The sequence below is a fragment of the Ixodes scapularis genome, unplaced genomic scaffold (genome assembly GCF_016920785.2).
Source record: "Ixodes scapularis isolate PalLabHiFi unplaced genomic scaffold, ASM1692078v2 PGA_scaffold8__174_contigs__length_109621045, whole genome shotgun sequence".
NCBI lineage: Eukaryota > Metazoa > Arthropoda > Arachnida > Ixodida > Ixodidae > Ixodes > Ixodes scapularis.
The window spans coordinates 98,084,677-98,110,979 of NW_024609883.1; the positions used below are offsets into that span (position 1 = coordinate 98,084,677).

The following is a 26,303-nucleotide window of genomic DNA, read 5'->3' on the forward strand; positions in this document are numbered from 1 at the left end:
CAACCATGCCGGGGCGCTTGGTGGTACTTTCCCAGGATCTAGGGACTTCAGACGCCACTTGCAGTCCCAGCCGATTATTTGCGTCTCTGCTGTCCTCCTTAATTGAATTGGCTCCCATGGCTCCTAGCGTCCTCTCTGGTTTATTGCTCTCAGTGGAGCTTTGTCCAGATGGAACCATAGCAAAGGTCAATTCGAGGAGTGTAGTTCAAGGTTTCCATTCTAGCTCTTGTATACTTTTGTTGTTATATCCGCAGGGATGCCGTAAGTACATCGAGAGAAGGGAGGCCCAAGCCAAGTTCCGGTTTGTTCTTCTTTTTTTTTTTGTTTATGTAGTTTTTTCTTTGTGCTAAACAAAACTTTGATATGACAATCCGAGTTTTGTTTTAGAGAGGACGCTATCCTAGCGGGTTAGTTTTTGTTCCTTTCACTACAATGTGTGCAGCGATTTCTATTTTATATTTTATCACAAAGTCATCACGACGCACGTGAGGACTTCGTGACGAGTGTGTGGTGTCACCCCCCCCCCCCCCTCCCCCTCCCTCCCAAGTACTATTATAGGGGGGCTGAGGTGCCACTGAGTCCCCCCCTCAGAATACTTAAAGGGATGCTGAACCGAAATCTGGATTCCCCAAAACATGCGGCAAAAGCGTGCAACGGGAAGCTACAAACACCAAAACATCACTCATACAGCGGTACCTTGAACGGATAACTGTATTTTTCAAAAAAAGAGGCGCATTTGGCAGGAATGTTGATGTCGTGTTTTTCTGAGAAGGAGAGGGAATGGCTGGCCTTGCGTCTTCTCCGCCTCGCGGCCTTGAGGGAGCGAAGCGAAGAGAGGAGGAAACTAGGTATCTTGACGTCATGCGCCTCGTCGGCCTGGTTCAATCTCGACTTCATTTTCCGAAAATACGGCCGCCCATTTGAGATATCACCTTACTAGTAGTTTTGTAAGGATTGTAGCGTCCCGCCTACATCTCCAGCATTGTTTTTTTTTTAATCCAACTTTCGGTTCACCATCCCTTTAAGAAAAGGGGGGGTCAAGACCCCCCCTGCCCCCCACCTTTTAGCATCCCTGTATATCTGGCATGTCCTTAACCTGCCACAGCCTTACGTCAATTTTGAGATCAAAGCGAAAAATTGTTAATTCTTTTATTTAAAAATGGGTCCAATAAAATGATTATCGGGCTTTATGCCATGAATGCAATGAGCAGATTCAATGGAGATTATAGCTCCCCCTCTGTGTTCACTCTTAGAATGTCCTCAAAAGGGCGATTTTAAGATGTAATAAAAAAATTTCTCTCATTTCAGGTGCATTAAGGAAGACGAGTTTAGCAGGTCGCCAGAAGAAAGCGAGTTGACAGCACATAATAAAAAAAAGGAAATTAGCTTTGTTGCTCTCATATTGCAGTCATTGTTTGCACATGATTTCATGTTAAAAGCTTTAATCAATAAATGTGACGTGTAAAAGGTCCTGTACAAAATTAGAATGAAATATAAAACTAAACCTGAAGTTGTTTTGTAATGAGTACAAGCCGAGTCCACTGCTAGATGCACATGCTGCCTGCAACTCTAAGAAAACTGCCAGTACAATGTATGTGGTTTCCAAGTTGACAGCAATTATTTCTTAGAGAAGCCATATTTCATGTGGCATATATTCGATGTGCCTAAAGAATGTCCCCAATCATGTGACAAATCAATTATTTTACAAATGGAAATGCGACTTCAAGCATTGCCACGGGTTTGCCAACTATCATCCACCAAAATTGCGAAGGTTCCTTAGTTGTTTTCGCAAACAGATCCTTTCTTTTCAAAGTTCTTCAGAGGTTGACTCGTTTGCCACGGACGTGGCGCGCACGTAGCTTCCAGATGTCCTGAAACGGGAAACATACTATCAGTGCAAATTCCTTCAAAAAGATGGCACATGAAACTATTTCGACAAAGCAGAGGTGGCAAGTGTTCCAATAGCATGAGCTTGAAGCTTATGCTGCATTTGCAAGCCTGTTATAGCCGCATCCCACCAGAGCGACAGACAACAACAACAGAGGATGATGCATAATGACAACGACAAATGGAATGTTTGTCGGAGTCAGCCGCCCCACCTAGCGGACGCGACGCAGAACACAGGGACAAGAAAAACTTGTTTCCTGGTGTGACTGGAGTCGTCAACAGAACACTTCAAAATACACAAACAAGCATAGTCGGGCGACGCGTTTTTCATGTTTTGCTCTTTGGGTGGAAAATACGCCGACAAACACGGTGAAAGAGAGACAATTACAGTAGACTCTCATTAATTCAAACTCCAGGAAGTCAGATTTTAGTTTGAATTATCAGAAATTCATCTAAATATGATACTAGACAACATTATGATTTGTTACATGGATAGCTACACATAGCAGATTTTCGCCAGTTTCCTCTACATAGGCCTAATTATAAGCAAGTAGAGGCATAACACATTGGTGAAAGAACTGTGACGTTAAAGGGGCACTGACACCCCAAAGGTTGTATTTACTTTTATTGTCTAAAACGATGCAAGTTGCAGTCATAAACACGCAAAAAAAACCGCATCGCGAAAAAAAATTTTCCTGCGCGCGCGCGCGCCTTTTTATTTTTGGCGTTTGATTTTCCCGCCTCTCGCCTCCTCGCTTCTTTTGATCGGTGACGTCAAGAATCATGAAATTTAGAAGCTTTGTAGGCGACATCTCTATAACATTTAATTACGGCAATCCTAAAACATGTTTTTTAACGCAATTGCGAACGCACTACGGCCCTTCTTTTTGAAATACCAAAAATCGGGAGTTCGTTGTGGTGCCGTCTCCTGGATTTGTATCCTCCAACGGAAAACAGGCGACACCGCTCAAAACCGGTCCGCCGGAACGCCGCCGCTCGCTCCTTTCCCCCTCGCTTTGGGTCGCCATGGCAACAGCAGGGAGTGGTGAAAGAAAGGGGACTCTCAGGTCTCCGCAATTTTTGACGTCAAGGCACCGGCGCCGATCGCGCGGGAACTTCGAATTCGGCATTTGGAAATTGTTTTTTTACTTCACAAATACTGAATTCCCAAGTTTCAAATTTTGAGGGTAATGTCCCGGCATCGTTTTCAATAGTTTCGGATAATAAAAAAAAATATGATTTTGATGTGTCAGTGCCCCTTTAAGTTTGTTCAATCGGCAAAAAAGTTGTCAATTTTGGACTGTTCAGTCAGCACATGAGATCTCAAAACAAAATTTTCAATACCAGTCAACGCAAGTAGCTCTTAACGGGACTCTTCCTTTGCAGACAGAAACTTCCGGAGCTGAGCGACGTGCTCAAAGGCCTCTGCGGCTATGACAGTTGGTAGTGGGTCATCTCTTTCTTCATCGTCATCTTCGCTCTCACTGCTGCACTGTGCTGGCATTACTTCCTGTACTATGTCCTCTAATGAGTCATCACGACAAACACGCATCGTCGTCAAGACTAGCATATTCCGCCAGCCCGGCGTTCACATTATGTGCTTCAAGGCCAGAAAGCATGATGCCAGTGAGCTGCTCCTCATCCTCGATGTCGTCTTGGTCATCATTGCTAGTCTTGAAGCACATAATGTGAACGCCGTTTTCTGCTAATGTGTGCCCGCTTGAGCCCCGTTGAGTGCGCTTCTTTCCGAGCACCGGTGCACCGTGGAGAAGCAACACTCGGCGAAAGCAAGCTCTGCGGGTATTGCTTCTCTGCGGTGCACCGCTGCTCGGAAAGAAGCGCACTCAACGGGAACAAAAAAGTATGAATTAAGCGAAAACGCCGTTCAAATTAAGCGGCATATAAATGCATTAAAAACATAGCGGGACACCCAAAAATTTCAAATAATTTTATTTAACCAGAAATACGAAATACTAGAGTTTGAATTATCGCGAGCCTACTGTACTTTCTTAATTAAAGCTTCTGCTTTGTCTTGATTTGCCGTTGGCAACTTTCCACAAATCGTGACTATCGACACCAAACTTTATTCAAACTAGTATTCCCGAATCGTTCCTTGTTCGAGGTGAGCGCCACGAAATTTCATGCCAATTTCGAGGATGTTTGTATCCAAATGATTGAGGACCGGCGTTTTTTGGGGGGATATACGGCATCCCAACTACCACAGAGCGTGATGACGTCTCTTGCCTGCCAGAACGTCATGTCCTACTTCAAGGTAAACGGTCTTTACTTTGGTCAGTCTTCAAACGTCGGCGTATCCATCCCGATGCAGGGACAAAAACCTCAGCGTCTCGAAGCACCAGATCGCGCACCAGGTTTTCGCGCGCAAAACGAGCCACAGCTAATTCCCTTCCGCAACACGATGTGCCAGCGAGCGAGCAACGAGCATTACGAGCTGTCGAGGGACTGGAACGAGTAGGATGCCTAGTTGGCCACCACGGGAGGAAGGTTGGGAAAGGAGGCAGCAGAGGGTAGAGGCAGGCGAGGAGGATAAGTTTGTCTTTGAGAGATGTTCTTCGGTGGGACTGCTCGCGGTGCTTCAGGCTAGATATCAAACAAAAACTTGTCCGTCTTCGATTGTTTGGCAGCACATGGCAGCGGCTGCTGGGGATGTTTGTCGCTACAGTGGGAGGAGGCTATTACAGTTTTTTTTTTTTTTTTTTCATTGTAATACAAGAGCACTCGTGGCATCTAAGCGCCTTGGGGAAACCGTTGCCCAATAAGTAGTCGTGCCACATTATAAAAAAATGACGATCACGTGCATTGTTGTAAAAAGACATCAAATGCATGACAAATGTCAATCACTGCATCCCCCCCAGGCTGTTCCTCTAAAACGTTGCACAGTTACTGGTTGGCCAACTATTTCTCGTACAGTTTGGCAAGTACCATACTACGTCGGTCAATCAACTGGCAAAGTCGCTTAATTACGCAAAGAGGGCTTTCAAACACGTCACTCGTTGATTGAAAACATGTTTTAAATCCTGGAAGAATCAGTATGGTCACAACTGGCTCATGAGCCACGTGACAGAAGACCAGCCGCACGACGAAGAATAGGAAAGTTCTCGATGGATGGTGTTGTGTGTGTGTGATAGGGAATTCTCTTGATAGATTTGGAGCGATCCAAAAGCGCTCCATGCCATGCCTTTAGTGCAGTAAATGCGAGCGTCCGTTGGCACGCGCGAGAAGATACCACTAATAAGTGCTCCAAGACCGCTCCAAATGCACTAAGAGAACTCGCCATGAGACAACTTTCCATATAGTAAAAAAAAAGCAGGCTAAACTATTGGTATTGTCCTGTACTGGGCGATACCGATCAAGGAAGAGGCTGCCGCAGATGGGTCACTTTCAAAGGTAACTGTGAGTACACAATGGTAAGGAAGCCTAGTGCACCATGCAGATAGCATCTATACTGCAAGTTTTGTTACGAGAAAGCCTTGTTTTGAGAGATGAAATCTCTTACTTCGTATTTGTTCATAGGAACGCTGGGGAAGCGTTTGTGGAAGACCTCCAGCACTTCGGCCGCAATGGGTTCTTGGACGGTCCCGCCAATGTCCACGTACTGGCACTCCGAAGCCGCATAGTGGCACGAGATGGCCTGAAAAAATAAAAGGATGGCGCTGAAGACGTCAACTAGGCTTCTATTCGACATCCAAATCTCTCGCTATCTACTATAAAGAAAAAACAAGACCCCAGAACTTTTTTGGTACTTTGGCCATCTAGGGTTTGGGATATGCGGGGTGTTGCTTTCTGAGAAAAACCAGAATTAAAAAAAAAAAAGAAGCTTGTGTGAGGATGTTTTTTTTTTTTAGCACTGGTGCAAAGTTGGGAGCCCTGTGGGCCACTAGAGGAGGGGTGAAATTGGTCAATCAGACAGTTAATTAACTAAAACATTTTCTGAGTTTTCAGTCTAGGGGGGCATAACATGGGCGGAGATCCTTGTAATCCAGCCGCGACGTGACATTTTTTTATGAAAGAAAAGCTTGTTGTGGGTGCTATGGGACGACGAATGTCATCTTTGTACACGGCTTCAAATCGTAACTAACCCACCAATCCCTACACTCTGCGCCGCACGTAACGTTGGCAGTGCAACGCGAGCGCTGAGCGGAGGGATCGACGTCACGGGCGTGCTTCGGTGGGATAATTTAAATTTTAATCCATGTAAACGAAACAAAATTCGGCTGTCTCTAAGATTTTCTAAAGGCGTTCTAAATGCATTGCTACTGTAGGACTTTTTGCACTCCTCCTTTTGTGGGCACAGTGAGGAGACCACTCAAGGCCCTATTCAAGGGTCCGTGAATATACAGTAGACACATTAATTCAAACTCCAGGAGGCCACAAATTTTGTTTGAATTAACAGAAATTGATTTAAACGTGATGCAAGATAAAACTATAATTTGCCATATGAATGACTACACATACAAAGCAGATATTCAATGATTTCCTCTAACGGGCCTACTGTAAGCAGGTATGCCGCACATGAAACATTTGTGAAATGTATAACATAACTTCATTTATCCTTCAAAAATGTTTATCGTGTGCTGTTTAGACAGCGCATGACAACTCAAAACAAAATTGGGCCTAGAAGGTGTCTAAAGTGATCTATTAAGCAGGCGACACGTGAGCGGTAAAAACAGGCACCGCGTGGCAGTTTCTATAGCAACTTCCACGGACGCTGTGACGTGGACTTGTTCCATGCCGCCATACCACAACGTCGGCGCAAGCTGATATGGAAATTTCCACGTGGTGCCCGTTTTCATAGCTCACTTGTGCCCTGCTTGAGCCCCGTTGAGTGCGCTTCTCCCCATGCACCGGCGCACCGCAGAGAAGCAACAGCCGCGGAACCCAGAGCCGTGTATAGAGAGTTTGGCCCTTCATTGGGAAGTATAGGAGGCAAATGAGGAGGCACCATTGGCCGAAAGCGGGCTGGGCATGTTCCAGGGCGTCTTCACAAGTGAAGCCAAGCCAAGCCGCTCTTGTAATGGCTGCAATTGCGTGGTTGCGGAAGTGATCAACCTTGAAAGCGAACGGCGCGCACGCCTAGCGAAGCTGGGCGTGCATGCTGTTCGGTTTCAAGCATCCAATGGATGAAGCACGCCCAGCCCCGGACGTGCTTCATCCATTGGATGCATTGATGTCAACAAACACGCCGTTGTCTGTGATCCGCTTTCAGACAGAGATATTGTGAAAGTGGTTAGGCCTAAAAACGGCCGCATCGCTCTCCCTGCTGAGCGAGCTTCGTATGGCACTTTTTCTTAGGCAAAAGGTACACCAAAAGCGCCCTAAAAAAAGTTTGCAATTTATAGAGCATGGTCACTATAGCGCGTCCACGACCAGCCATGGGTACGCCTCTGTCAGTGGAGACGTGCCACAGCACCCTGCCATGTCATATTGGCACCTGAAATGGCATTCGTGCAAAGTGTGTAAATGCAAAAACTTTACCCCTCGTAATGAACGCACCCCCCAAATATGTGTCAATTTTGCAGGAAAAAAAGTGCACTCATTATTTATTACGCGACTAAATATGGCGTGCGTGTGTGTGTGTATGTAGCTGTCAGTGTCACGTGAGTTTAACGTCATGGTGTCACGTGGTGTCATAATTAGGGTGAGTTGAGAACGGGACATCAAGGGGAAGGGTGGGGGAGGGAGAAAGAAAAGAGAAGGCAAACCGAGACAAAAAAGAAAGCTCTGCTACTATACAGTGCACCGTGAAAACGCACACTTTTGGGGCTTTTCGTACACAAGCACCTTTCTTACCCATTCTGCAAAACCCAACTATGCTAAATATGGTAATATGGAAAAAAGCCCCGTATGCACGCTTGTGTGTGCAAACAAAACTTATTGGCAAGTGGAGTCACGGAAAAGACTAAAAATCATACTCTGTTCGAGATGACATTTTTATACTGTTTCTTGTAATACACCGTCACGAGGAATAATTTTTTGTTTTCTTCCACTCGCTTGGTACTGATTTCACGAGCAAGTTCTCCAAAAAAAAGGGACATTTGTCCATATTCAGACAAAATGACAGGACGGTAGAAATGAACCTTTAAAGCGGGACGTGTGGTCACCCTAGTCATAATGTCACATGACATCATATGATGTCATGGTGCTGCCATCCCATGACATCACACAGTGCCACGTAACGTCATAGTGTCAAATGACATCATGACGTCATAAAGTCACCTGACATCATGTCATCAATGAAGTCGCAAGACAAATGACATCATGGTGTTGCATGATGTCACTAAGTCACGCAATATCATGGCATCAATGAAGTCGCGTGACGTCACAATGTCAAGTTACAACATGATGTCATGCGACTTCACAGGGTCATGTGATGTCACAAGGTCACTATCATTGAGGCTGCATGCCACGGACAGAAACTCCCCGAGGCTAGCCCTATAAATGCCGGGTATTTAGAAGATCTTTCGGGAATTCGGCGTCTTTTCAAGCTCCCCTCTGGGCTCGTCGGGGAGTTGGCCCACCTTTCGGAAGCCTTTGGAGCGGTTGGCACCCGATCCGTGGATCAGCACGGGGTGGAAGAAGACAGTGTCGCCGGCCTCCATCTCCAGGTACACCCGCTTCTCCATCACAGACTCCGGCAGCTCCTTCACTCCATGGTACATCTTGTTTACCCCTCCCTGCTCGGACAAAGATGCGTGTGGAGAGCTGCAGTCAAGTGAGGAATTAAACTGGGGTTTGATTATGGTGGCTGTGCCCTTTGTATCAGATGGTCACAGGCCAAAGAACTGGATCTATAGTCCGAAACTAAGAAAAATATTAAAAAGCCTACCGTAAAATCCCGAAAGGGCGCCCCTCCCCCGAGAGATCGTCCATCCCATTTTTATGGCTAAATATCTCTGACATAAAAATTCCGAAATATGGCCCACCCTCCCATTCCTGTGGGACGTCAGGCGATGTCTGACATGAATTGCGCATCAACGGCGCGATCTGCGGTACCGGTGCGTCCAAGAAGCGAGTTCATAACGGGTTCCCACGCTGTTGTCTGTGATCTATCAGTACACGTGATAGTTGGCTCCCATAACACACGAGTTTTTGCCACGTGTATATCCACTGTGAAATGCGAATCTGCTGCGTTCGCGATTTGTGGTATCCATTCCCGAGTTCGTAGCGGACTCCCGTGTTTTTCTTCACGATCTGCGAGCGCGATATCGATTCTTAGCTATAACACGCACAAGTTGTTCCCGCGTGTATATTGCATCGTGAAATTCGATTCTGTTGCGTCTGCGATCTGCGGCATTTGTTTCCATGACATGCGAGTTTGTAGCATATTCCTGCGTTTTTTGTCCCCGATCTGCACGCGCGATATCGGTTTCCGCGACAGGCAAAATTGTAGCGGGTTCCCGAGTTTTCATTGCACCATGAAACTTGAATCTGCTGCGTCCGTGATCTGCGGTATCCGTTCCTGTGAGATGCGAGTTCTCGGCGAGTTTCTGCGAGTCCTTCGCACCGTCAAACGCGAATCTGCTGCGTCGGCCACTTGCGGTATCGTTTTCCGTGACACAGGAATTTCTAGTGAATTCCCGCGTGTTTATCGCATCGTGAAACGCGGATTTGTAATTGTGTCCGCGATTTTCGGTATCAATTCCTGCGTCGCGTGGCTTGTATCCGGTGCCCGGATGTATATCACTAACTTTTTATGAAGTTTCGCTGTGGCATCCCCAAAGATAGCCCACCCCATGTTTTTCACCATTCCTCTCTTCATTTTGGGCGGGCGTTCTTACGGGATTTTACGGTAAGCACTATTGCCGTGGTAGCCCTCCCTCTTCACAGTTTCAACCCGTCCAGTCTTCATGTTGTGATTGCTATTGCCTCGAGGGCACGGGTAGTATCACAACGTCCAACGGTCGTCGGCAAAGTCGATGCAACAAATCTCGCGAAACGGGTGTCCATTATAACTAGGTCTTGGTTTCCTTCAAACCGTGGTTTGGAAGAAAGCTAAAAAAAAAAAAAAGTAAGCAAAGGCACCACAAAGCCTTTCATTTTTTTTTTTTTTTTTTTTCATTTTAGCAGAGAGAAGGAACACTGAAGAGGAGGAAACCACCAATAAGCAGAAAGTTGTGGGAGGGACTGTGCCACCCCGAAACACGGAGTGGTCGGAAGAACCGAAGCGTTTCAAAGTCCAGCGAATGCAACACTTCAGATCCACGGGTAGCTGGATGCCACAGAGTGAGGGTCCGTCGCGGACTGGCGACCCACCTCCCACTCTGGGTAGTCGTGCTCGAGTAGCTGCCCTTGGTGCGAACCGGGAATGGCCACCAGGCAGCCGTTCTCCCGGGTCACCCTCTCCATGGCCGTCCAGGCGCAGACGACGCGGTCCGCCGGCCGGAACGGGAAGTAGTACAGGTCCTGGTGCAGCGGGTGGCGCGACGTCAGCGTCCCTGCGGAGCGACGCCGCCTGTTTGGACTACGAAAGCTGCCGAACGTTACCGGGGTACCAAAGCTCCGGTGCCTAAAGCGCGATTCGTACCGTCCTGCCCGCGCATCAGAAGTTGCACTTTATTAGAACGAATTTTTGCCGAGGACACCGGACAAAAAGTGGTCCCTGAGCGGCAACGAATTGCGTCGCGGGAAACGGCGCATCGTGTTGTCGGAAATCGCGATCCCCGCAGTTGGTCGTTGTGGAAACGAGGGCGAAAAAGGCGAGCAGACACAAGGGTCGCCGTCGTCGCGGCATTTCGTCTCGGCTCGGGTCTGCTTTGGTTTCCACGGACTGCGCGGCTGCAGATGTGGTAGAACTGGCATCCGCTGCCAGTGGCGTACCAACTTGTTTTTGAGTGGGTGGGCAAACCGCAGACACCCCCCCCCCCCCCCCCCCCCGTGCGGGGGGGCGGTGTTTGCCCTGCCCAGTGGCGGCTTTTTCTGAGGGGGGGGGGGGGGGGGGGCAAGCGCCCCCCTTGCCCCCCCGGTTGGTACGCCCATGTCCGCTGCGCCCCCTCCGCTGCCGCTCCACTGCCAGGATCGCGACGGGCAACAATGCGACACTTTTACTAAGTTGTCGGCGGCAATCGAGGGACCGCTTTTGACGATGCGGTAAACGCGCCAGTCGGAGACACGCTCCCAACGCCGTGCGCGGCCGACGACACGACGCCCGAAGCGCACGCCGCTCGCACTCACCCACGTCGGGCGGCTTGTTGATGAGCATGGTGTGCATCGCCATCAGGTTGGGCCCGCAGAACGACGTGGCGTAGTCCAGAATCTGCAACGTGAGACGGCACACCCGAGTGGGTTGCACGGTCAACCCCGAAAGACGACCCGCCCCCTATTTGTGGCCCGATTTGCTATTTAAGATGGCCCAATTTTAGTAATTGGGACGCCCTGGCCAATGGTGACCTGAGCAGAAATGGTGTCGCCGAGCCACTACGGGAGATGAGCGAACGTTGCTGGCTGGGAAGGACAGTCGTCCTTCCCAGCCAGCTGCGATCGCAAGTTTTGCAGGTCACAAGATCTAAAACTGGCATTTTCTTTAACTTCTCTTTATCGCACACTGGAAATCTGCTCACTCCTCTTTTCTGCCCGATTTCCTTTCGATTTTAGGTGGGCTATCTCTCGGGATATTACGGTATGTGCTCCAGAGCGGTTGGCAAAGCTTCAAAACAAACAGTTGTATTATTAAAATGTTGTAAATGATTTTCGAAAATCTTTAGACGGAAAAATGGGGCCCGTTCTCGGTAGTTGGCGCTATTCGGCCCCATGTATTTGTGGGCTTTGTCAGCCACCATTTGACCGCTGAAAATTTAAAAACAAATTGCTAATAAGTTTTTAAAAACAGAATGGTTCGTTCTGCAACACTGGCATCTGGTCCGGATTGTTGGCGCAACATTTTGGTAGAAAGTGAGCGTTCAACAATGCAGTTTATTTTTGAAAAAAAAAAAAAAAAAAAATTTGGGGGGGGAAGGGAAAGGGGGGCACATTGTACCCCACCTTTTCCGAAATGCAGCGCCAGAAGTCGGTGCCCAATGCCAAATTTTCAAAGCTTGCTATTATCCGACACTCAAAAGTTATAATCTATCTTTGGTTTAGAAATTTTCAATGGGAAAATGAAGGTCAACAAAGCCCACAAATATTTGGAGATGAATCGCGTCGGTAACTTGAAACGGGCCGCATTTTCCCCCTGAAATCTCCAGAAAACCGATAATACTTTTTTAACGAGACCACGGTTAATTCTGAAATTTTGGCATCTGGCCGGGCCGCTAGCACTACACTAGAATAAAAACCGAAACGTTCGGCAATGCATTGTTAATCTCTGCAGTGACAAAAAAAAAAATTTTTCATTGTTTTCGGTGACACACTTTACCACCCGAGTGCCGTCTGCTCTGGGGAGCGAGCCGCACCGACTAGCGTGCAAACACGATTCAGAATCGCGTCGTTCCGTTAGCTCCAGGTGCAAATGTGTGGATTTAGACATGCAAGTTAGCGTGCTATGTCATACTCGATAAAGAGATTAATTGAACATAATTTCGCTACAATATCTACTGTGCAAATAAAGAAAGAAAACTAAAAACTTTGTAAACGAAGTGCACGATTCATTCGCTCCAGTCAAAAGTGAATGCGGTTGAGCCACATCAGTTTCATACTGATCCGAGCCTTTGGCGGCAATGATTGGCGATAAAAACAAAACAGTACTCGCCAAAAACAAACCACTTCGCCTGTTTTGGACGTTTCGTCGACGAAGCATGAACACACCCTTATCCATATTCCCGGTTTGAGGGCTTTTCAGTACGTAGCTGCGTTTGCGTGGCATGAGCGAGAGCAAACATTCCTATTCATAAGGACGCTAGATCCTGGTAATTCTATTGAGCTACCATGACCTAGATTCAGCTCGCGGGACATCGCTTTTGTGACCATTGTGGCTTAACAATGCGGCTTAATAGTAACTCTAAAAGTTACTATTAAGTAACTTTTAGAGCCCAGTTACTGAAGGTTACCATAAAGTAACTTTAAGAGCCCACAGGAAGCTCTCAAAAGAGCGCAAGCACCACGTGACTATTGGTCAGTCACGTGACTGCTAGTAGCCACTTTTCCGTAAGCACCAACTACAAACAAATCAAAATATTCTGGCGGGCTAGTTGGTTATACATAGTAAATTACAAATAGCGCTAAGACAAGGTTACACGAAGTGGACAGAACAGGCGCAAACTCACAACTGACGGTTTTATATATAACGAGAAAGAAGAAGGTGAAGGAAGTGGCTGGCGTTGAAAAAAGAAGAAATAATTCTATTTCTGGCCGGGCCGTTTTAAGAAAATAGCTTGTTAGTCTAATAAGACTAAAACATAGTAGACCAAAACAAAAATATTAGAAATTAAACAAAGGTAATGAATTTCAACTACCGTATGTACAATATTATTTTTTGAACGGAGAGACAATGACCTCTAGACCGTAAAAGACGAATATAATAATAAAAAATTAATAAGTGATCGCACATAGGTCGCCGATCAGTGTCACGTACAGCTTATAATCCATTTTACACCAAACAGGCACCACAGCCAAAGCTATACCAGCGCGAGCGCCAGGACCCACCTGGTGCCCCCCCCCCCCCCCCCCCCCTTCATGCGCTGTCGTGCAAACGTAATTCCGAAGATTGTCATGTATAATGGTTCAAGTACTAAACCGCTCTCTCAGTCAACGCCAAAGATGCTATGGAGACGCATTTCTCTCCATTGGCTTCTATGGTCTTTGCTTCCAAAAATTTCCCTGGCCCCCTTAATTGACTTGGAAACGTCTGATCACTTTTGTGTCCGAAAGCAAAGGTGTGCAGGAGCAATCTCGCACGTGCATTGCTAAATGGCCTACTAAACTAAAAACTAAAAATTTGTTTTGCACCGTAAAAATAGCTCTAAAAATTTTTTTTTTTATCAAATTCTTTTTTTATGACATTTATTTTCTATCTGAACTGTATAAAAAAAAACTTTTTTTTCCTTTGTTTATGTTTTTTAAGAATACTACTTAGATCATTGCGGAGCTTTGTGGGTGCGAGTGGACTGCCTGGTGTAGCATGCGACGTCAGGACCCACCTGCGGCAGGGTGCAGTAGCCGAAGAGCACGTCGTCCATGTACAGCTCCTGCACCTTGTTGACGACCTTCTCGTCCGACTTGGCACTCAGCAGGGCAACGTCCTTCATCACCACCAGGCCGGGCACCTTCACCTTCCCGTCCGCAATGCTCTGGAAGCGGTTCCTGCAAACGAAGCACCCGTCGAGTCAGGGTCCAACCAAAACTCTTCGTGGAAACTGGTCCGGTACCATTCTCTCCCCCTCCTTTCTCCCTCTCCTTGTTTCCCCCTTGCCTCGCTGGACTCTCGGGAAATCGCTTATGTGGCTCCGGTAGAGTTCCGCGGGTCGCGCTTTCTTTAATGCGAACGTTCTTTTGTAGTATTTAATTATAAAAACTGTGCAAAATGAGCCCCCCCCAAAAAAGTCACTGTATACTTCACATATGAGGAAAAGTGCACTCTTTCTCTATTATAAAACACTGATATTATATAATAGCTACGTTGTCTCCTGCCCCTGCCCCCCCCCCCCCCCCCCCCCTCGTGTAATGCCCCCTGGGTGATGTAAGCATCGAAAAAATAAATAAATAAATAAGTAAACAATCTGCCATTGAAGCAAGTCAGGGGAGAATATAAAAAGAAAAAACACCAACAAAGCAGCACAGCGTTTCCAAGAGTGCGACCCACTTGTAAGTTTCCAGGTCTTTGGAGCCCACGAGGCCTGGTACGACTATGAAGCCATTCTCCTCGTAGAACCGACGCTGTTCATCCGAGAGACGGGTGCTGTCCAGGGTGTAGCGGAACCCGCCGCTCGACTGATTGGCTCCGATCTTCTTGTTCACTTCGTCCAGCTGTGATCGGAAAGTGAAGATCGGTCACGGTAAAGATGCAGCACGAGGCAGTCGTAATTTCGTAATAGTATGTTTTTACTAACGAACGAGCAGAGGCACAAATTATGAAGAATAATTTGGCTGAATAGTCGGCAAAACAATGTACGGAAGACAATGATGGGGATTTGTTTAGTAGTCTTATGCTACGACATAGCACGAATGCCAGGCAGAAAGACAATGAATAACGAAAGAAACTATATGTTTCTTTCGTGCCTCGGACGAGCTGAGATCGTCGGCCACTTTCTGGCTAAAAATGCCGCGGACAAGCTCAGCTCATTCAGTGGTTTTTTCGGTTGCTCTCAATTCCACGGACGAGCTCGGCTCGTCCGGGTAGTTTTGCGGCGCTGATCGTAGATGGCAGCACTCGTATTAGTTGGCAAATATTTTTTTCGCCTCCGCTGCTTTTTGCGTAATAAACTTTTCAAATTTTATGTGTAATACTAGAGGAGTAACAATTCAAAATAAAAAAAAAAATCTGGCACTTTTAGGTTACTTTTGGGAAAAAAAATTTGGCACTTAAGGGGTTAATCTGGCAAACTTGAGCTAACGAACAAAAGAAAAAAAACGAGCGTCGAGGTATCGGCGGGACAGCTGGCTTGAGCGAGACTGACTCGGCAAGGCCTTCGAAACTCCTTATCTATACTACACTACGTTATTTGGAGAGTTCGAGCGTCGAACATTTGAGGTAAGAGTAAACACAACACTTCTAGAAAAATGGGGTAGAATCAATCGATAAACATTATCTCAAATGCCGGGCATCGAACCCCCGATGCCTGCGTGGGAGCCGCGTGCGTTGCCTCTTGGCCACACACGCGGCAATATCGCGGCGTAAACAGTGAAAACCCAGGTGGAGGTGGGAAGATTAGGTGCACGCAACAATGTATAATTTCAGCTTTAGTTTTTGCAAGTCAGGCTCTTCTGAACCATCGTGTTGACCTTACGAAGACTGCCTCAAGCTGAGGTCGCAAAAGTGAATCGACGACTTTACAGAAGTAGCGAAAATGTGCAGTGCCTTTAAATGCCCTTTTCTTAAAACGCTACATTCTATTATGGATGCACCAACGTAAATTTTAAAAAAGCATAAGAAAAATAACAAGGAAGATGCAGGCAAGCAGGTGAGCTTTCAACATTTCGAAAACCCAAGACGGAGGAACAAGACAAGGACGTTATACATGCACGCAGGTTTCGATCTCAGCCGTGACATCTATTTCCCCCTCCCTGGCTGATGAGCAGAACCCACAACTTTCCTTTCAGATGGGTGAAGCGAGTCATCGTTGCACCAAGGCACTGAAATGTTCACACACAACCGCAGCCCTCCCAAGTTTGCAACCCTTAAAAGTACAGCTTTTCGAAGCCGTGAACTTGGGAGGGTTGTTGTGCATACGGACATTTTTGCACCTTGGTGCGATGAGAATTTACTTTGCACGTCCGAAGGTCGGTGATGAGTCTTCCTTATAAGCTAGGAAAGAGATTAAAGAAATGTCGCAGCCGGGAATGAGACTGTATGTGTCGTTCCCCTTTTTGTTCCTTGGTGTCGGACTTCCAAGACGTAAAAAAAAAAAAGTTAAGGTGTTTTTATTTGGGGTGCTGCAACTGAAAACAACCCACAAGGAGGGTACTCCTAGCGGGTTCAGTTGCAGCACTCTGAATAAGAACGCACCTTTGTGCTGCTTGGAATGAAATGTCCGGCACCTTCCTACATCAACTGCCACCTAAGGCCCATTCACACACCTGCGACTCCTTAGGACCGTTGTTATGTTTTAGGGGGGGTACACGCGACGATCCCCCCTGGTCCAGCTACATGTCAAGGACGAGGGTGGCCGGCAAGGGCGCAACTCACCGAGCTGCCCAACGGGACCCCATGACGCGAGCCGGGCCGGTGGTCGGATCAAAGAGACATGTTGTCGGGTGAACGTTCAGGCCAATCTCTGAGCAAGCTCCTCGAGCCGCCCTATTTATTTACACACTCCCGTAGATGGCGCTAGTTTGCAACACTACAACCGTATGTTCTTACAACCTCTTGATCTCTTGGGATGAGAGAGAACACGCTGCTGCCACCTTTCGGATGGCCGTGGAACACTTAGTAATCCTGTATACTGTATTTAATTTTTTTTTTTTTTCCATCATTTTTTTTTTTTTTTTTTTGCTTGAAAAACTTTTGTCATATAATAAACAACCATTTTTTGTAAGCAGTTTTAATCTCTCAAACACCGCAGAACCTTCCCTCCAATGAAATGCAGTTTTACAGTAACCACATGGATGGTGCCAACACAGTAGTGCATTTTCTTGTCATAAGAGATCTTAAGAAAGTTTGACGCACACGGTCCTAAAAAGTCGCAAATGTGCTACCGGGTTTTCAAAGTCTAGAGACTGTTGGTGACTCTCAAAAGCCGCCGATAGCGACCAATGTTGGCGGCTTTGAACTCTGTCCCGACAAATGCAACTTTGTCCAAAACAGCAGTTATGGTAACGGCTACTCACAATGTGCTTGTCCTCAAAGACGTTGATCAGCTGGGACATGGCACCCCCCTTGAGATGGCCGACTATGGTCTTAAGCCGTTCTTGGGCCATGTTGCCTACGAGACAGGAAACAATTCATGCACGATCCAGAACTAGACCAATTCCACAAGCAATAACACTTAAGCGAGAGAACAAAGCGTTCGACATTGTCTTCTCCGCTCTTCATGGGAGCGGGAAAATGCAACTCCCTGTCGAAATTACGAGTGTACCGGCAGACCACCGTGCGATTACGCGTGCAAATCCCAATACCTACCGGGCAGTAAAATTCGGTTCAAGTGGTATGCGCACTTCTTGCAACTCTGAGACAGTTCGCAGCCACCATCGTTGAACCTAATCTCGAGCACAAATGACACGAGTGCTCCGCAGCACTGCGACATAGAGCTCATGTTCCACTGTACAGTGGCATATGTGTCACCCAAACTTGCACTCCTTGGCCACCAGCAGCGCTGACCAGCGACCGCCCTGAGGCCATAGGTCGTTACAATAATTTCAGCGGAAGCCTCTACGGACATTTGCATTCATTGACCATAGTCACGGACAGGATAAGACTGGTGGGGTGTCTTATTCAGATGCCCGGCACACGCTTGTTGCCTTCCACCGTGCATTGGCTCCGCACGCCCGCTCGAATCTCACAAGACGCCGAAATGTTAACGAACCTTGCACCGGGTACGAGACAACTGAAGGACGCTGCCCATCGTTCTCAGTTTGTCGCCAACTACAGCTAATCAAGGTAAACTACTCGACAAGCCGCAGGGGACGGTTCCACCCAGGACCCACGCCCACCAAGAAGCACAAGAAGCCTGGAAAGAATAGGGATGTTATTTCCAGAAAAGGGAGAGACAGGCTGACCTACCAAGTCTATAGGTTATCACCGACCGAGCAGCAGCCAAAGGCCGTACGGCAGCAAACCACATCACTGGTCAGCTAGGCTTGTGTGTCGGTCAGACGGCCTTCCCTGTGCACGAGCAACCGAGACCGCATCACACCAACGTCCAAGCACCCGCGCCCAGGGGTCAAGTCAAGGTCGTGTCAGGGACCATTCCACCGTCACCTTTGTTGTTGCCGTGTTGTTGTTTTTATATTTATTTGGCAGTACACTCTAGGTAGTTGAAAGTCAAGAATAGTAGGACAAGCTGCTCCCACTAAATCCTTAACTCTCTCTATAGTTTAGCGGCACGGTTGCTAACGAAGAGGCAAGTAAAAAGGAGAAATCCACCGATCATAGAGAACAGAGAGCATTCTGAGAGGGGTCACACAATTCCTAACCTGCAACAGACTATAACTGCAAAACTTTGGTTGGTATTACACTCCACACGGTAACCAAGGTACTCGTCAATCCTACGGGACACCGAGGCATAACCTTATCTTTTCCGGCGAGGAAGAAACTCCTTTTGGCGAAGGCTGAATTTTCGGCGTTTCTCTCGCACATTTGAAGCTATAATTGAAGTATCTTTGTAGGTCTATGAAAATTTTTGCTACACTTTTGATGAAAATTAGGAGGCAAAGGCAGGGGGTGAAGTGGTCCCTGACAAGTTTTGAAAAATGTTAGTCAAGCATGCTTTGGAAAACATTAGTAACCATTCAAAAGCAGCACCAACAAGTCGCTAAACCAACCTCGATGCCCAATGAATTTCTATATAGACTGAGGAGCCATGTGAAAGGTAAGGAAACGTTAGTGCTGGAAACATTGAGTTCAAATTAATGACTAGACAGACATGTTAACGCTCAGAGCTGCAAGGGGCTCATGAGTAGAAGTAAAAGAGCCATCTTCTGCGTCTGAGCTACCCACGCCAGACTGTCATCATTTCCGACAGCCCCGTGGCGCACTTACCGCACAAGCATGGTTTCAGCGAATCACAATGAAGCACAGTTTTCTCGAGGTGCAAAGATGCTCGACAACACTTTAGGTTCTACAGATGTGTTTCCTATTTAAAATCCAAAGTCGGGTGGTTAGGGGGATAAATTAAGAAAGCAAAGCTAACAAAAAAGCTTTCAGCCTTTCCACTCTGGTGAAGCAGAAGACCAGCGGAGCTGTACTATGGTGGGGCCAGAGCCGTATATTGGGAGAGGTTGGCCAGTGGGTGTGGCGACGAAGTCGGCGGAGAGGAGAAAAGTAAATGAAAGGGAGGAGAGTGCCAAAGGAGCGAGAGAGAAAGAAGGAAGCAGAGAGGAGACGACCGCCATTTTTTAGCAACGCTGTCGGAGAAGAACACTGCTGAGGCTATATGCGTCGTCTGCTACGGGCCGACTTCTTTTTCGCTTGAATAAAAGTTTGTGGCCATACGCCGAAAAATCTTCATTTATTAGCTTTTTAACCCACCGAGGAATAACAGAATGTCATTTTCTTGCCAGAGCCAGCGATATAAAGGCAACAATCGAGATTTAGATGCCGATCCTACGCATTCCGCCGTGAGAATGATCGAAGATGGCGGCCCTCCCCACTCAGGTGGGAGCAGCCGGGAGTTCACGCGCATGCGCTCATGCCTCTCGCTCTACGCCGCGTACTGATTGGCTCACTTGGGAGGGGAGCGTTACGGCGGCAAGATCATAGACTGACTAAACTCTCCCCATATACGGCTCTGGGTGGGGCGACCTCAAGGAACGCGCCCAGAGGACGACCCCAAGGACGATGTCCAGGACGACCTAAAGGACGTCGTCTAGGACGACGACTAAAACGACCTCAGGGACGTCTAGGTTGACCTCAAGAACAACATCTAGGACGACCTCAAAAACAACGTCTCGGAAGACCTCAAAGAAGACTTTTAAGACGACCTCGAGGACAACGTCTAGGATGACCTCAAGGACAACTTCTAGGACGACCTCAAAGACGACCTCGAGGATGACGTCTAGGACGACCTCGAGGTTGACTTCTAGGAGAACATCAAGGACAACCTCTCCCTCTCGGATGACCTCAAAAATGATTTCTAGGACGACCTCAAGGACAACGCTTAGGATGACATATAGGACGACCTCAAGGACGACTTCTAGGATGACGCCTAGAGAAATTCAGCCTTTCCACACTGGTGAAAACCAGAGTGGAAAGGATGGAAAGGTTGCCGCCATCTATGAGCGATGGTGGCAACCAGACAACTGGCAAGCCGGTTGTCTGGTTGCCGCCATCACTCATAGGTGGCGGTAGCTGTCCGGAGTTTTGTGTCGAGATTTGTTTGTCCACGGACACGAAACTGGGGAAACTAGACCTTAACAGCTCCGCTGTAAAAAGTGAGCTCACAAAGAGGTTATTTGATTGAAATATTCTTTGTACAGCTAATGCCCTAAAGCTCCAAATAAGGCATTATCTTCATTTCAGTTGGTGCATGAAGATAATGCTATGGAGTCTCTGACTTGCAAGTGCGGTTTGATCAATCTCGGACATTTTAATGCCGATAAACTACTCTTAAGACCCCCACAGGTACATGAGGCTAGCTATTCCTCACACCTAATAATTGTGCTTAATATATTTTAAATTGATTACTGAAAAATTCCTCCATTTAAAACTTGCATACATTTTGCGATTAATAACTGTCATGGGCTGCCGCATAATGTGGATGTCATCTTCGGTGCTCCTTCAGGGATACAATTCTGTTGTGCTCGGCACATAGCGGACTGTAGAAAGTGAATTAAGCATAACAAAAGAACAATCTCATTCTGTCTGCTTTGCCATTAAAAAAACATTATTTTCACATTGCTCCCTTATTATTTTATGTTGCTCTCCACGGAAGGCAAAAAAACTACGAATATGTGTCTAGACAAAAAATAACTGAGCAGAATATTAAATGACATTTCCGTATGGTCCCCTTAAAGGTAATCAAAACTCTCTTAGACAAACAAACTCCTGCCTCAACTGCTAACGACTTCAAAACAAACTCCTGCCTCAACTGCTAACGACTTCAAAGAGGCATGACAAAGACCCCCTCCAGAGAACAGCAGGGTTCACATACAAATGCCACTGTTCACCAATAGTTGGTACTGGCTGGCTGCCATATAGTTATGTGCATTTGTTTACAGCACACGCTTAGAACTGGCTCTCACTTATCGCATGCAAAGGATCTTGATTCGATGGAACGGACATGCATGGACGTTCCAGGTGCATTCCAGCCAATCAAAGTCGTTCTTGGCAGACAACAAATATATGAAGCAACTTTTCTGAGCGTTTAGACAGCTGTACAAATCCATCTCTATTTTTAACGTCAAGACCATCCTTCCTTGAATTGTTATATTCGTGCAGTACAAGACAAGCTAGCTCCTAATAAAATAAAAAAAAAAAAATGTAGGGGGGACGGCGAATTGTGACGCCACGGTTCAGCCCGGAAAAAGTACGTGCTATGACGCGCAGCCGGCCGCGCAGCGTTCAAGCGTGGAATTATACGGAGTATAATTTGAGCCGGCGCGGCGAACAAAGGATAGCATTAAAATGAAATTTCTCCTCTTCCGTGTGTCGCGCATAGGAAAATGGAACAAGCAGACGTGCGTGGCGGTGCCCAACCTCGTAACGAGCGCAGAATTTCGCTTTTCCATCGGGATAAGACGAGTCTGAGGCTATTCCTTCGTAATTCTGACGCTTTTAATCTTCGTAGCTAGTCATGTATTTCGCGGGTGATGACATCAATAAAGCGCTCGACGCAAAGCACTGAGCACGGAATTCCCGCGAAAAGCCTCGTCAGTTCCGTTTACCTTGCACGAGTTTTACGTGTCTGTCCAGCTTTGACCCGTGAAAAATGCGAAGTGCGGTCCGAAATGTAGAAACCTTTCTAGATGTCGCGACAACTACGCCTATCAATCAATTGCGTCGTTAACTTTGGCGACGCGATCACTGGAAACCGAAAGCCATGTCTTGTCGGCGGTTGCATACGTTGTGTGGTGACCTATATTTTCTTTCTTTTCCCCTTTGCAATGTCACTGACCGGCCTCGATCGTGACATTTCTGGCTGGAGTCATCGTTCTCACCTGTTGCTACTTTCGTCGCACGAAAGTGAAGAATATCTAGAATATCTGTGGGGCGATTCGGGTTCATCTAAAACGACCCCACTGCGTACTTTTGTATCGGCATCAGATTAGCTACGCAGACAACAACCGAAGGTGATCGCCGATCGGTAGATGCTGAGCGGTTCTGGAACTCACCGTTGATCGGTGAAGAACGCAAGTGTCAAGGTCGTAGTTGCGTGTTGATCGCAAGAAGAGTGGTCAATCGTGAGCCGGCGTCCTTGTAGATCGTGAGCCGACAGACTGCTCGGTCAGGAATGCTCACACAAGGAAAGTCCCGCGGGAGATGAGGAGCGAGCGGACATCGCGCAAATGCGCAAAAAAAGTGGCAAAAACGAAACTCGGGCAGTGCGTTCGATTCTTCTGTTTTCGTGAGACAAAAACACGTTAAAAATACGTCATCTAAGAGTATATCTATTAAAATCTTTACAAACACTCAATTAAAGTAAATAAATGAATGTTATTTGCGTTCTTTGCAACGAGACAAAGCTTATCTGGTAGTAATAAAAGTTACGATATGAAAAGGTTGAATTCTTACAAACATGTAATAAACGAACGCATTAAACACTAGCGTCCTCTGCGGGACATTTAATGCACTCCTTATTTTATTTTTAATTAGCCCATATTCGAGCTAAGTTTCAAAGCCTTAAAAACACTGTAATTAAATTTTTCTACGCTTTTAAAATGCCATAAATATAGTTAAAAATCTCAACATAGGGTGGATGTCTGACTATGGTGCCTGATGGATGCTGTACCGGCTGTGGCTGTACCGTTTATAACGGGTGGTAGCTCGCGCTACCTAGCCTAAATACCAGGAGCGAATTAATCCTTTTTGCTCCTTCTCTGCAGTTTTTAATTATTAACCGAACGTGTGGAATAACACTGGGATAAATTTTAAAAAATTAAGTCTGGTAAAAAATAAAAAAAATAAATCTTAGGACCCAATGTGGCCAGCGCGGCCAACCGCGCCAGCGCAGCAAAGCCAACAGAGCCGGCTCTGAACAGAGCTGTTGGAGCCTGGCGTCACTTCCGGCCAACCGGAAGTCTGGGGACGTGGTTGAACAACATGGCTGGGGCCAAGTTTCAGTACGACGAAAGCGGCGGCACTTTCTTCTATTTCTTGCTCTCTTTCCTCGCGCTCGTGGTCATCCCGTGCACCTACTACTTCTGGCCCAAAGAGGAGCGCCCCGCCGACGACAAGAAGGGCCGACGATGCCGCTGCATCCACTGCATCGACAAGAGTTGCCGGCTGCGAGTCAACGAGCCGTGGCGCCGCACCAAGCAAAATGTCATCCGCGTCCTCTTGGTGCTCGGCTGGGCCGCGATGCTCGCCACGGCCTACAAGGTAGCCCACCTCGAGCACGACTTCGTCAAGTGGGACCCGTTCGAGATCCTCGAGATCGACCCAGCGTCGTCGGAACGCGACATCCGGAAGGCGTACCGTAAGCTCAGTCTCATCTACCATCCCGACAAGGAGACCGGAGACGAGCAGAAGTTCATGCTCATCGCCAAGGCGTACGCAGCGCTCACCGACGAAGAGGCCCGCAAGAACTGGGAGACGTATGGTAACCCGGACGGGCCGGGCGCCACGTCGTTCGGCATCGCGCTGCCGTCCTGGATCGTCGAGAAAGAGAACTCGCTATGGGTGCTCGGACTCTACGCGGCGGTCTTCATGATCGCTCTGCCCGTGGCCGTCGGGGTCTGGTGGTACCGGTCCGCCAAGTATGGCGAAGACCAAGTGCTGTTGGACACGTCGCACCTCTACCTGTACTTCATCAACAAATGTCAGACGCTGACCCTGCGGAGGGTCATCATGATCCTCGCCGCCTCGCTGGAGTTCGAGAAGAGTCACAACCCGGAAGTAGTATTACGACCCACCGACGACGTGGAGCTGCCAGCGCTTATTAAGCAGCTGCCCAACTTTAACGAGAAGAACAAGGAGCGGCCGCTCTGCTACGAGTACAGCATCAAGGCTCGTGCGCTCATCTACGCCCACCTGCTCCGCATTCCCCTGAGCCCCGGCCTGGACGAAGACCGCCGGTACGTGCTCCGCAAGTGTCCCGCGCTCCTCGCCGAGTTCGTGCACTGCGCGTCCCAGTTGACCATGCTGGGACTGGCGGGCCGGATCTCGCGGATCCCCAAGCTGGAGACTCTGGAGGCGGCCATGCGACTCTGCGCGCTCCTGGTGCAGGCCCAGTGGGAGCACAGCCACCAGTTTCTCCAGCTGCCCCACGTGACGGAAGACCTGCTGAAGCACCTCAGCGGCCGCCGGCGCTGCATACGCAGCCTCCACCAGCTATGCGCGCTCCCTGCGGACGAGCGACGGGCGCTCTTTAGGAGCCTCAGCGATGCCCAGTACGATGACGTTCTGCACTGCCTGGAAGGGATGCCGCTCATCGAGCTGAGCGTCCGGACGGAGGTGCTAGACGACGAAGACGAGGGAGTCATCACGGCCGAGTCAATTGTGACGGTCACGGCGACGCTGAAGAGGAAGCCGCTCCTCTCCAACGCTCGAGAAGGACCGGTGCAGCCGGAGACGGAAGAGCCGTCTGGCGCGGAAGACGGCGAGACATCTGCGGCCGGCGACGCCAAGGAGATCAAGGAGAACTCGCCGCACGTGCGGAACAACAAGCCCAAGGGCTGGGAGAAGTCACGGAACAAGAAGAAGGGTGGCAAGGGTGCCAAGGGGAAGAAGAAGGGGCCACCGCAGGGCAAAAAGGGTGGTAAGCAACAGGTCGCAGAGCTCAAGGAAGAACAGCAGCCAGCCACAAGGGACGAAGAAGAGGCGGCGCCCGAAGATGACGAGGAGAGCAATTCGGAGGACAGCGAGGATGAGGGCCAGCGCAATCACCAGCACCACCGGCAGAGCCAGCAGAACCACGTGTCCGGCGGCACAAAGTCCGCAGTCGCCGAAGAGGAGGACGACGACTGGCAGAGCATCCAGCACAAGGTGTCCAAGAAGGACAAGAACCTGGAGAAGAAGTCGCGCAGGTCGCACGGCGTCCACTGCCCGCTCTTCCCCGAGGACAAGCAGGAGTTCTGGTGGGTGTACCTGGTGGACAAAAAACAGCGGAGTCTGGCCACGGTGCCCTTCCTGGTCACAAGCCTGGTGGACGTGGAGGAGGCCGTGCTCAAGTTCACGGCCCCGTCTCGGCCAGGCGTGTATAACTACACGCTCCAGGTGCGCAGCGACTCGTACCGGGACCTGGACGTGTCACAGAACCTCCGGCTGGACGTCAAGCCGGCCCAGAAGGTTGTGGAGTCGCATCCGCAGTGGGACATTTCGGAAGACGAAGCGGATCGGGCGGACGAGGAGGACAGCGCCGTCGAAGACTCGGACCTGGCGGCCAGCGAGGGCTCCGAGTACGAAGACTGACGGGCAGCCAACATCGCTCGCTTCATTGCCTTTTGAAGACGCCGTTGCCACGACTACGGATCAGACTTTGGACGCTTCTCGGGGGGGGGGGGGGGGGGGGGGGGGGGGCCGTGCTCGGTCGCTCTGCTGCTGCATTTTTAGGGAGGCGTCCGTCTGCCAAACTTCGTTGGGTCGCCGGCAGAGCGTCGAGGGACGGGCATGGGACTTGATGCCGATGGACAATATTTAACGACGGGGGTGGGGGGGTCGCGGCAGCTTCGATCTCGTGTTCGGATCCGGAGGAAGATCCGCTCGTGTGGCAATGACGGGGGAAGGGGGGGGGGGGGCGACTTTTGGAGGACTCTAGGATTTTGGGCGCAACCTCCCACCAACGATCGTCGGCATTATTTTTGTATTAAAAGTCGATTTTTCAAAGGGTACCTTGCGGTCACTCTTGAAATTGCTCCGGCAAGGACATGCTACTGCTTAACTTTAGGTACAAAATAAGTGTTGGTTACAGTATCCACCATAGAGAAAATAACAGAGAAGGGGACGGACGTTTTTGTTGTCCGTCCCCTTCTCTATGTTACATTCTTCATGG

At 48.5% G+C, this 26,303-nt stretch overlaps 2 protein-coding genes across 3 annotated transcripts; one reads left to right on the forward strand and one right to left on the reverse strand.

Moving 5' to 3' along the window:
* Positions 1-1,134: 1,134 nt before the first annotated feature.
* Positions 1,135-22,893, reverse strand: LOC8030236 (phytanoyl-CoA dioxygenase, peroxisomal). 2 transcript variants are annotated; one of them, XM_029982721.4, is made up of 10 exons: positions 22,486-22,893; positions 18,218-18,319; positions 17,326-17,420; positions 14,642-14,805; positions 13,980-14,142; positions 11,080-11,161; positions 10,162-10,343; positions 8,427-8,582; positions 5,405-5,539; positions 1,135-1,871 (listed from the first exon to the last, which is right to left on the reverse strand). In XM_029982721.4, the coding sequence occupies exons 2-10, from the start codon at positions 18,276-18,278 to the stop codon at positions 1,818-1,820; spliced, it is 1,092 nt and encodes a 363-aa protein (XP_029838581.2). In that variant the 5' UTR covers positions 18,279-18,319; positions 22,486-22,893; the 3' UTR covers positions 1,135-1,817. The 2 variants fall into 2 exon arrangements, with proteins under 2 accessions (XP_029838581.2, XP_029838582.2); XM_029982722.4 differs by lacking the exon at positions 18,218-18,319 and having other exon boundaries at positions 22,486-22,692.
* Positions 22,894-23,356: 463 nt separating this feature from the next.
* On the forward strand, positions 23,357-26,174 carry LOC8030240 (translocation protein SEC63 homolog). Its single transcript, XM_002399424.5, has one exon. The coding sequence runs from the start codon at positions 23,414-23,416 to the stop codon at positions 25,721-25,723; it is 2,310 nt and encodes a 769-aa protein (XP_002399465.4). The 5' UTR covers positions 23,357-23,413; the 3' UTR covers positions 25,724-26,174.
* Positions 26,175-26,303: the final 129 nt, after the last annotated feature.

Bases quoted from the DNA above. Each gene is read 5' to 3' on its own strand.
- LOC8030240 (XM_002399424.5), top strand. From the start codon at position 23,414: ATGGCTGGGGCCAAGTTTCAGTACGACGAAAGCGGCGGCACTTTCTTC.
- LOC8030236 (XM_029982721.4), bottom strand. From the start codon at position 18,278: ATGTGGTTTGCTGCCGTACGGCCTTTGGCTGCTGCTCGGTCGGTGATA. The intron at 11,162-13,979 runs GTGGGTCCTGAC...CTCACGTTGCAG, and splicing joins GCTACTGCACCCTGCCGCAG to ATTCTGGACTACGCCACGTC. The intron at 10,344-11,079 runs GTGAGTGCGAGC...GTCGCTCCGCAG, and splicing joins CAACAAGCCGCCCGACGTGG to GGACGCTGACGTCGCGCCAC.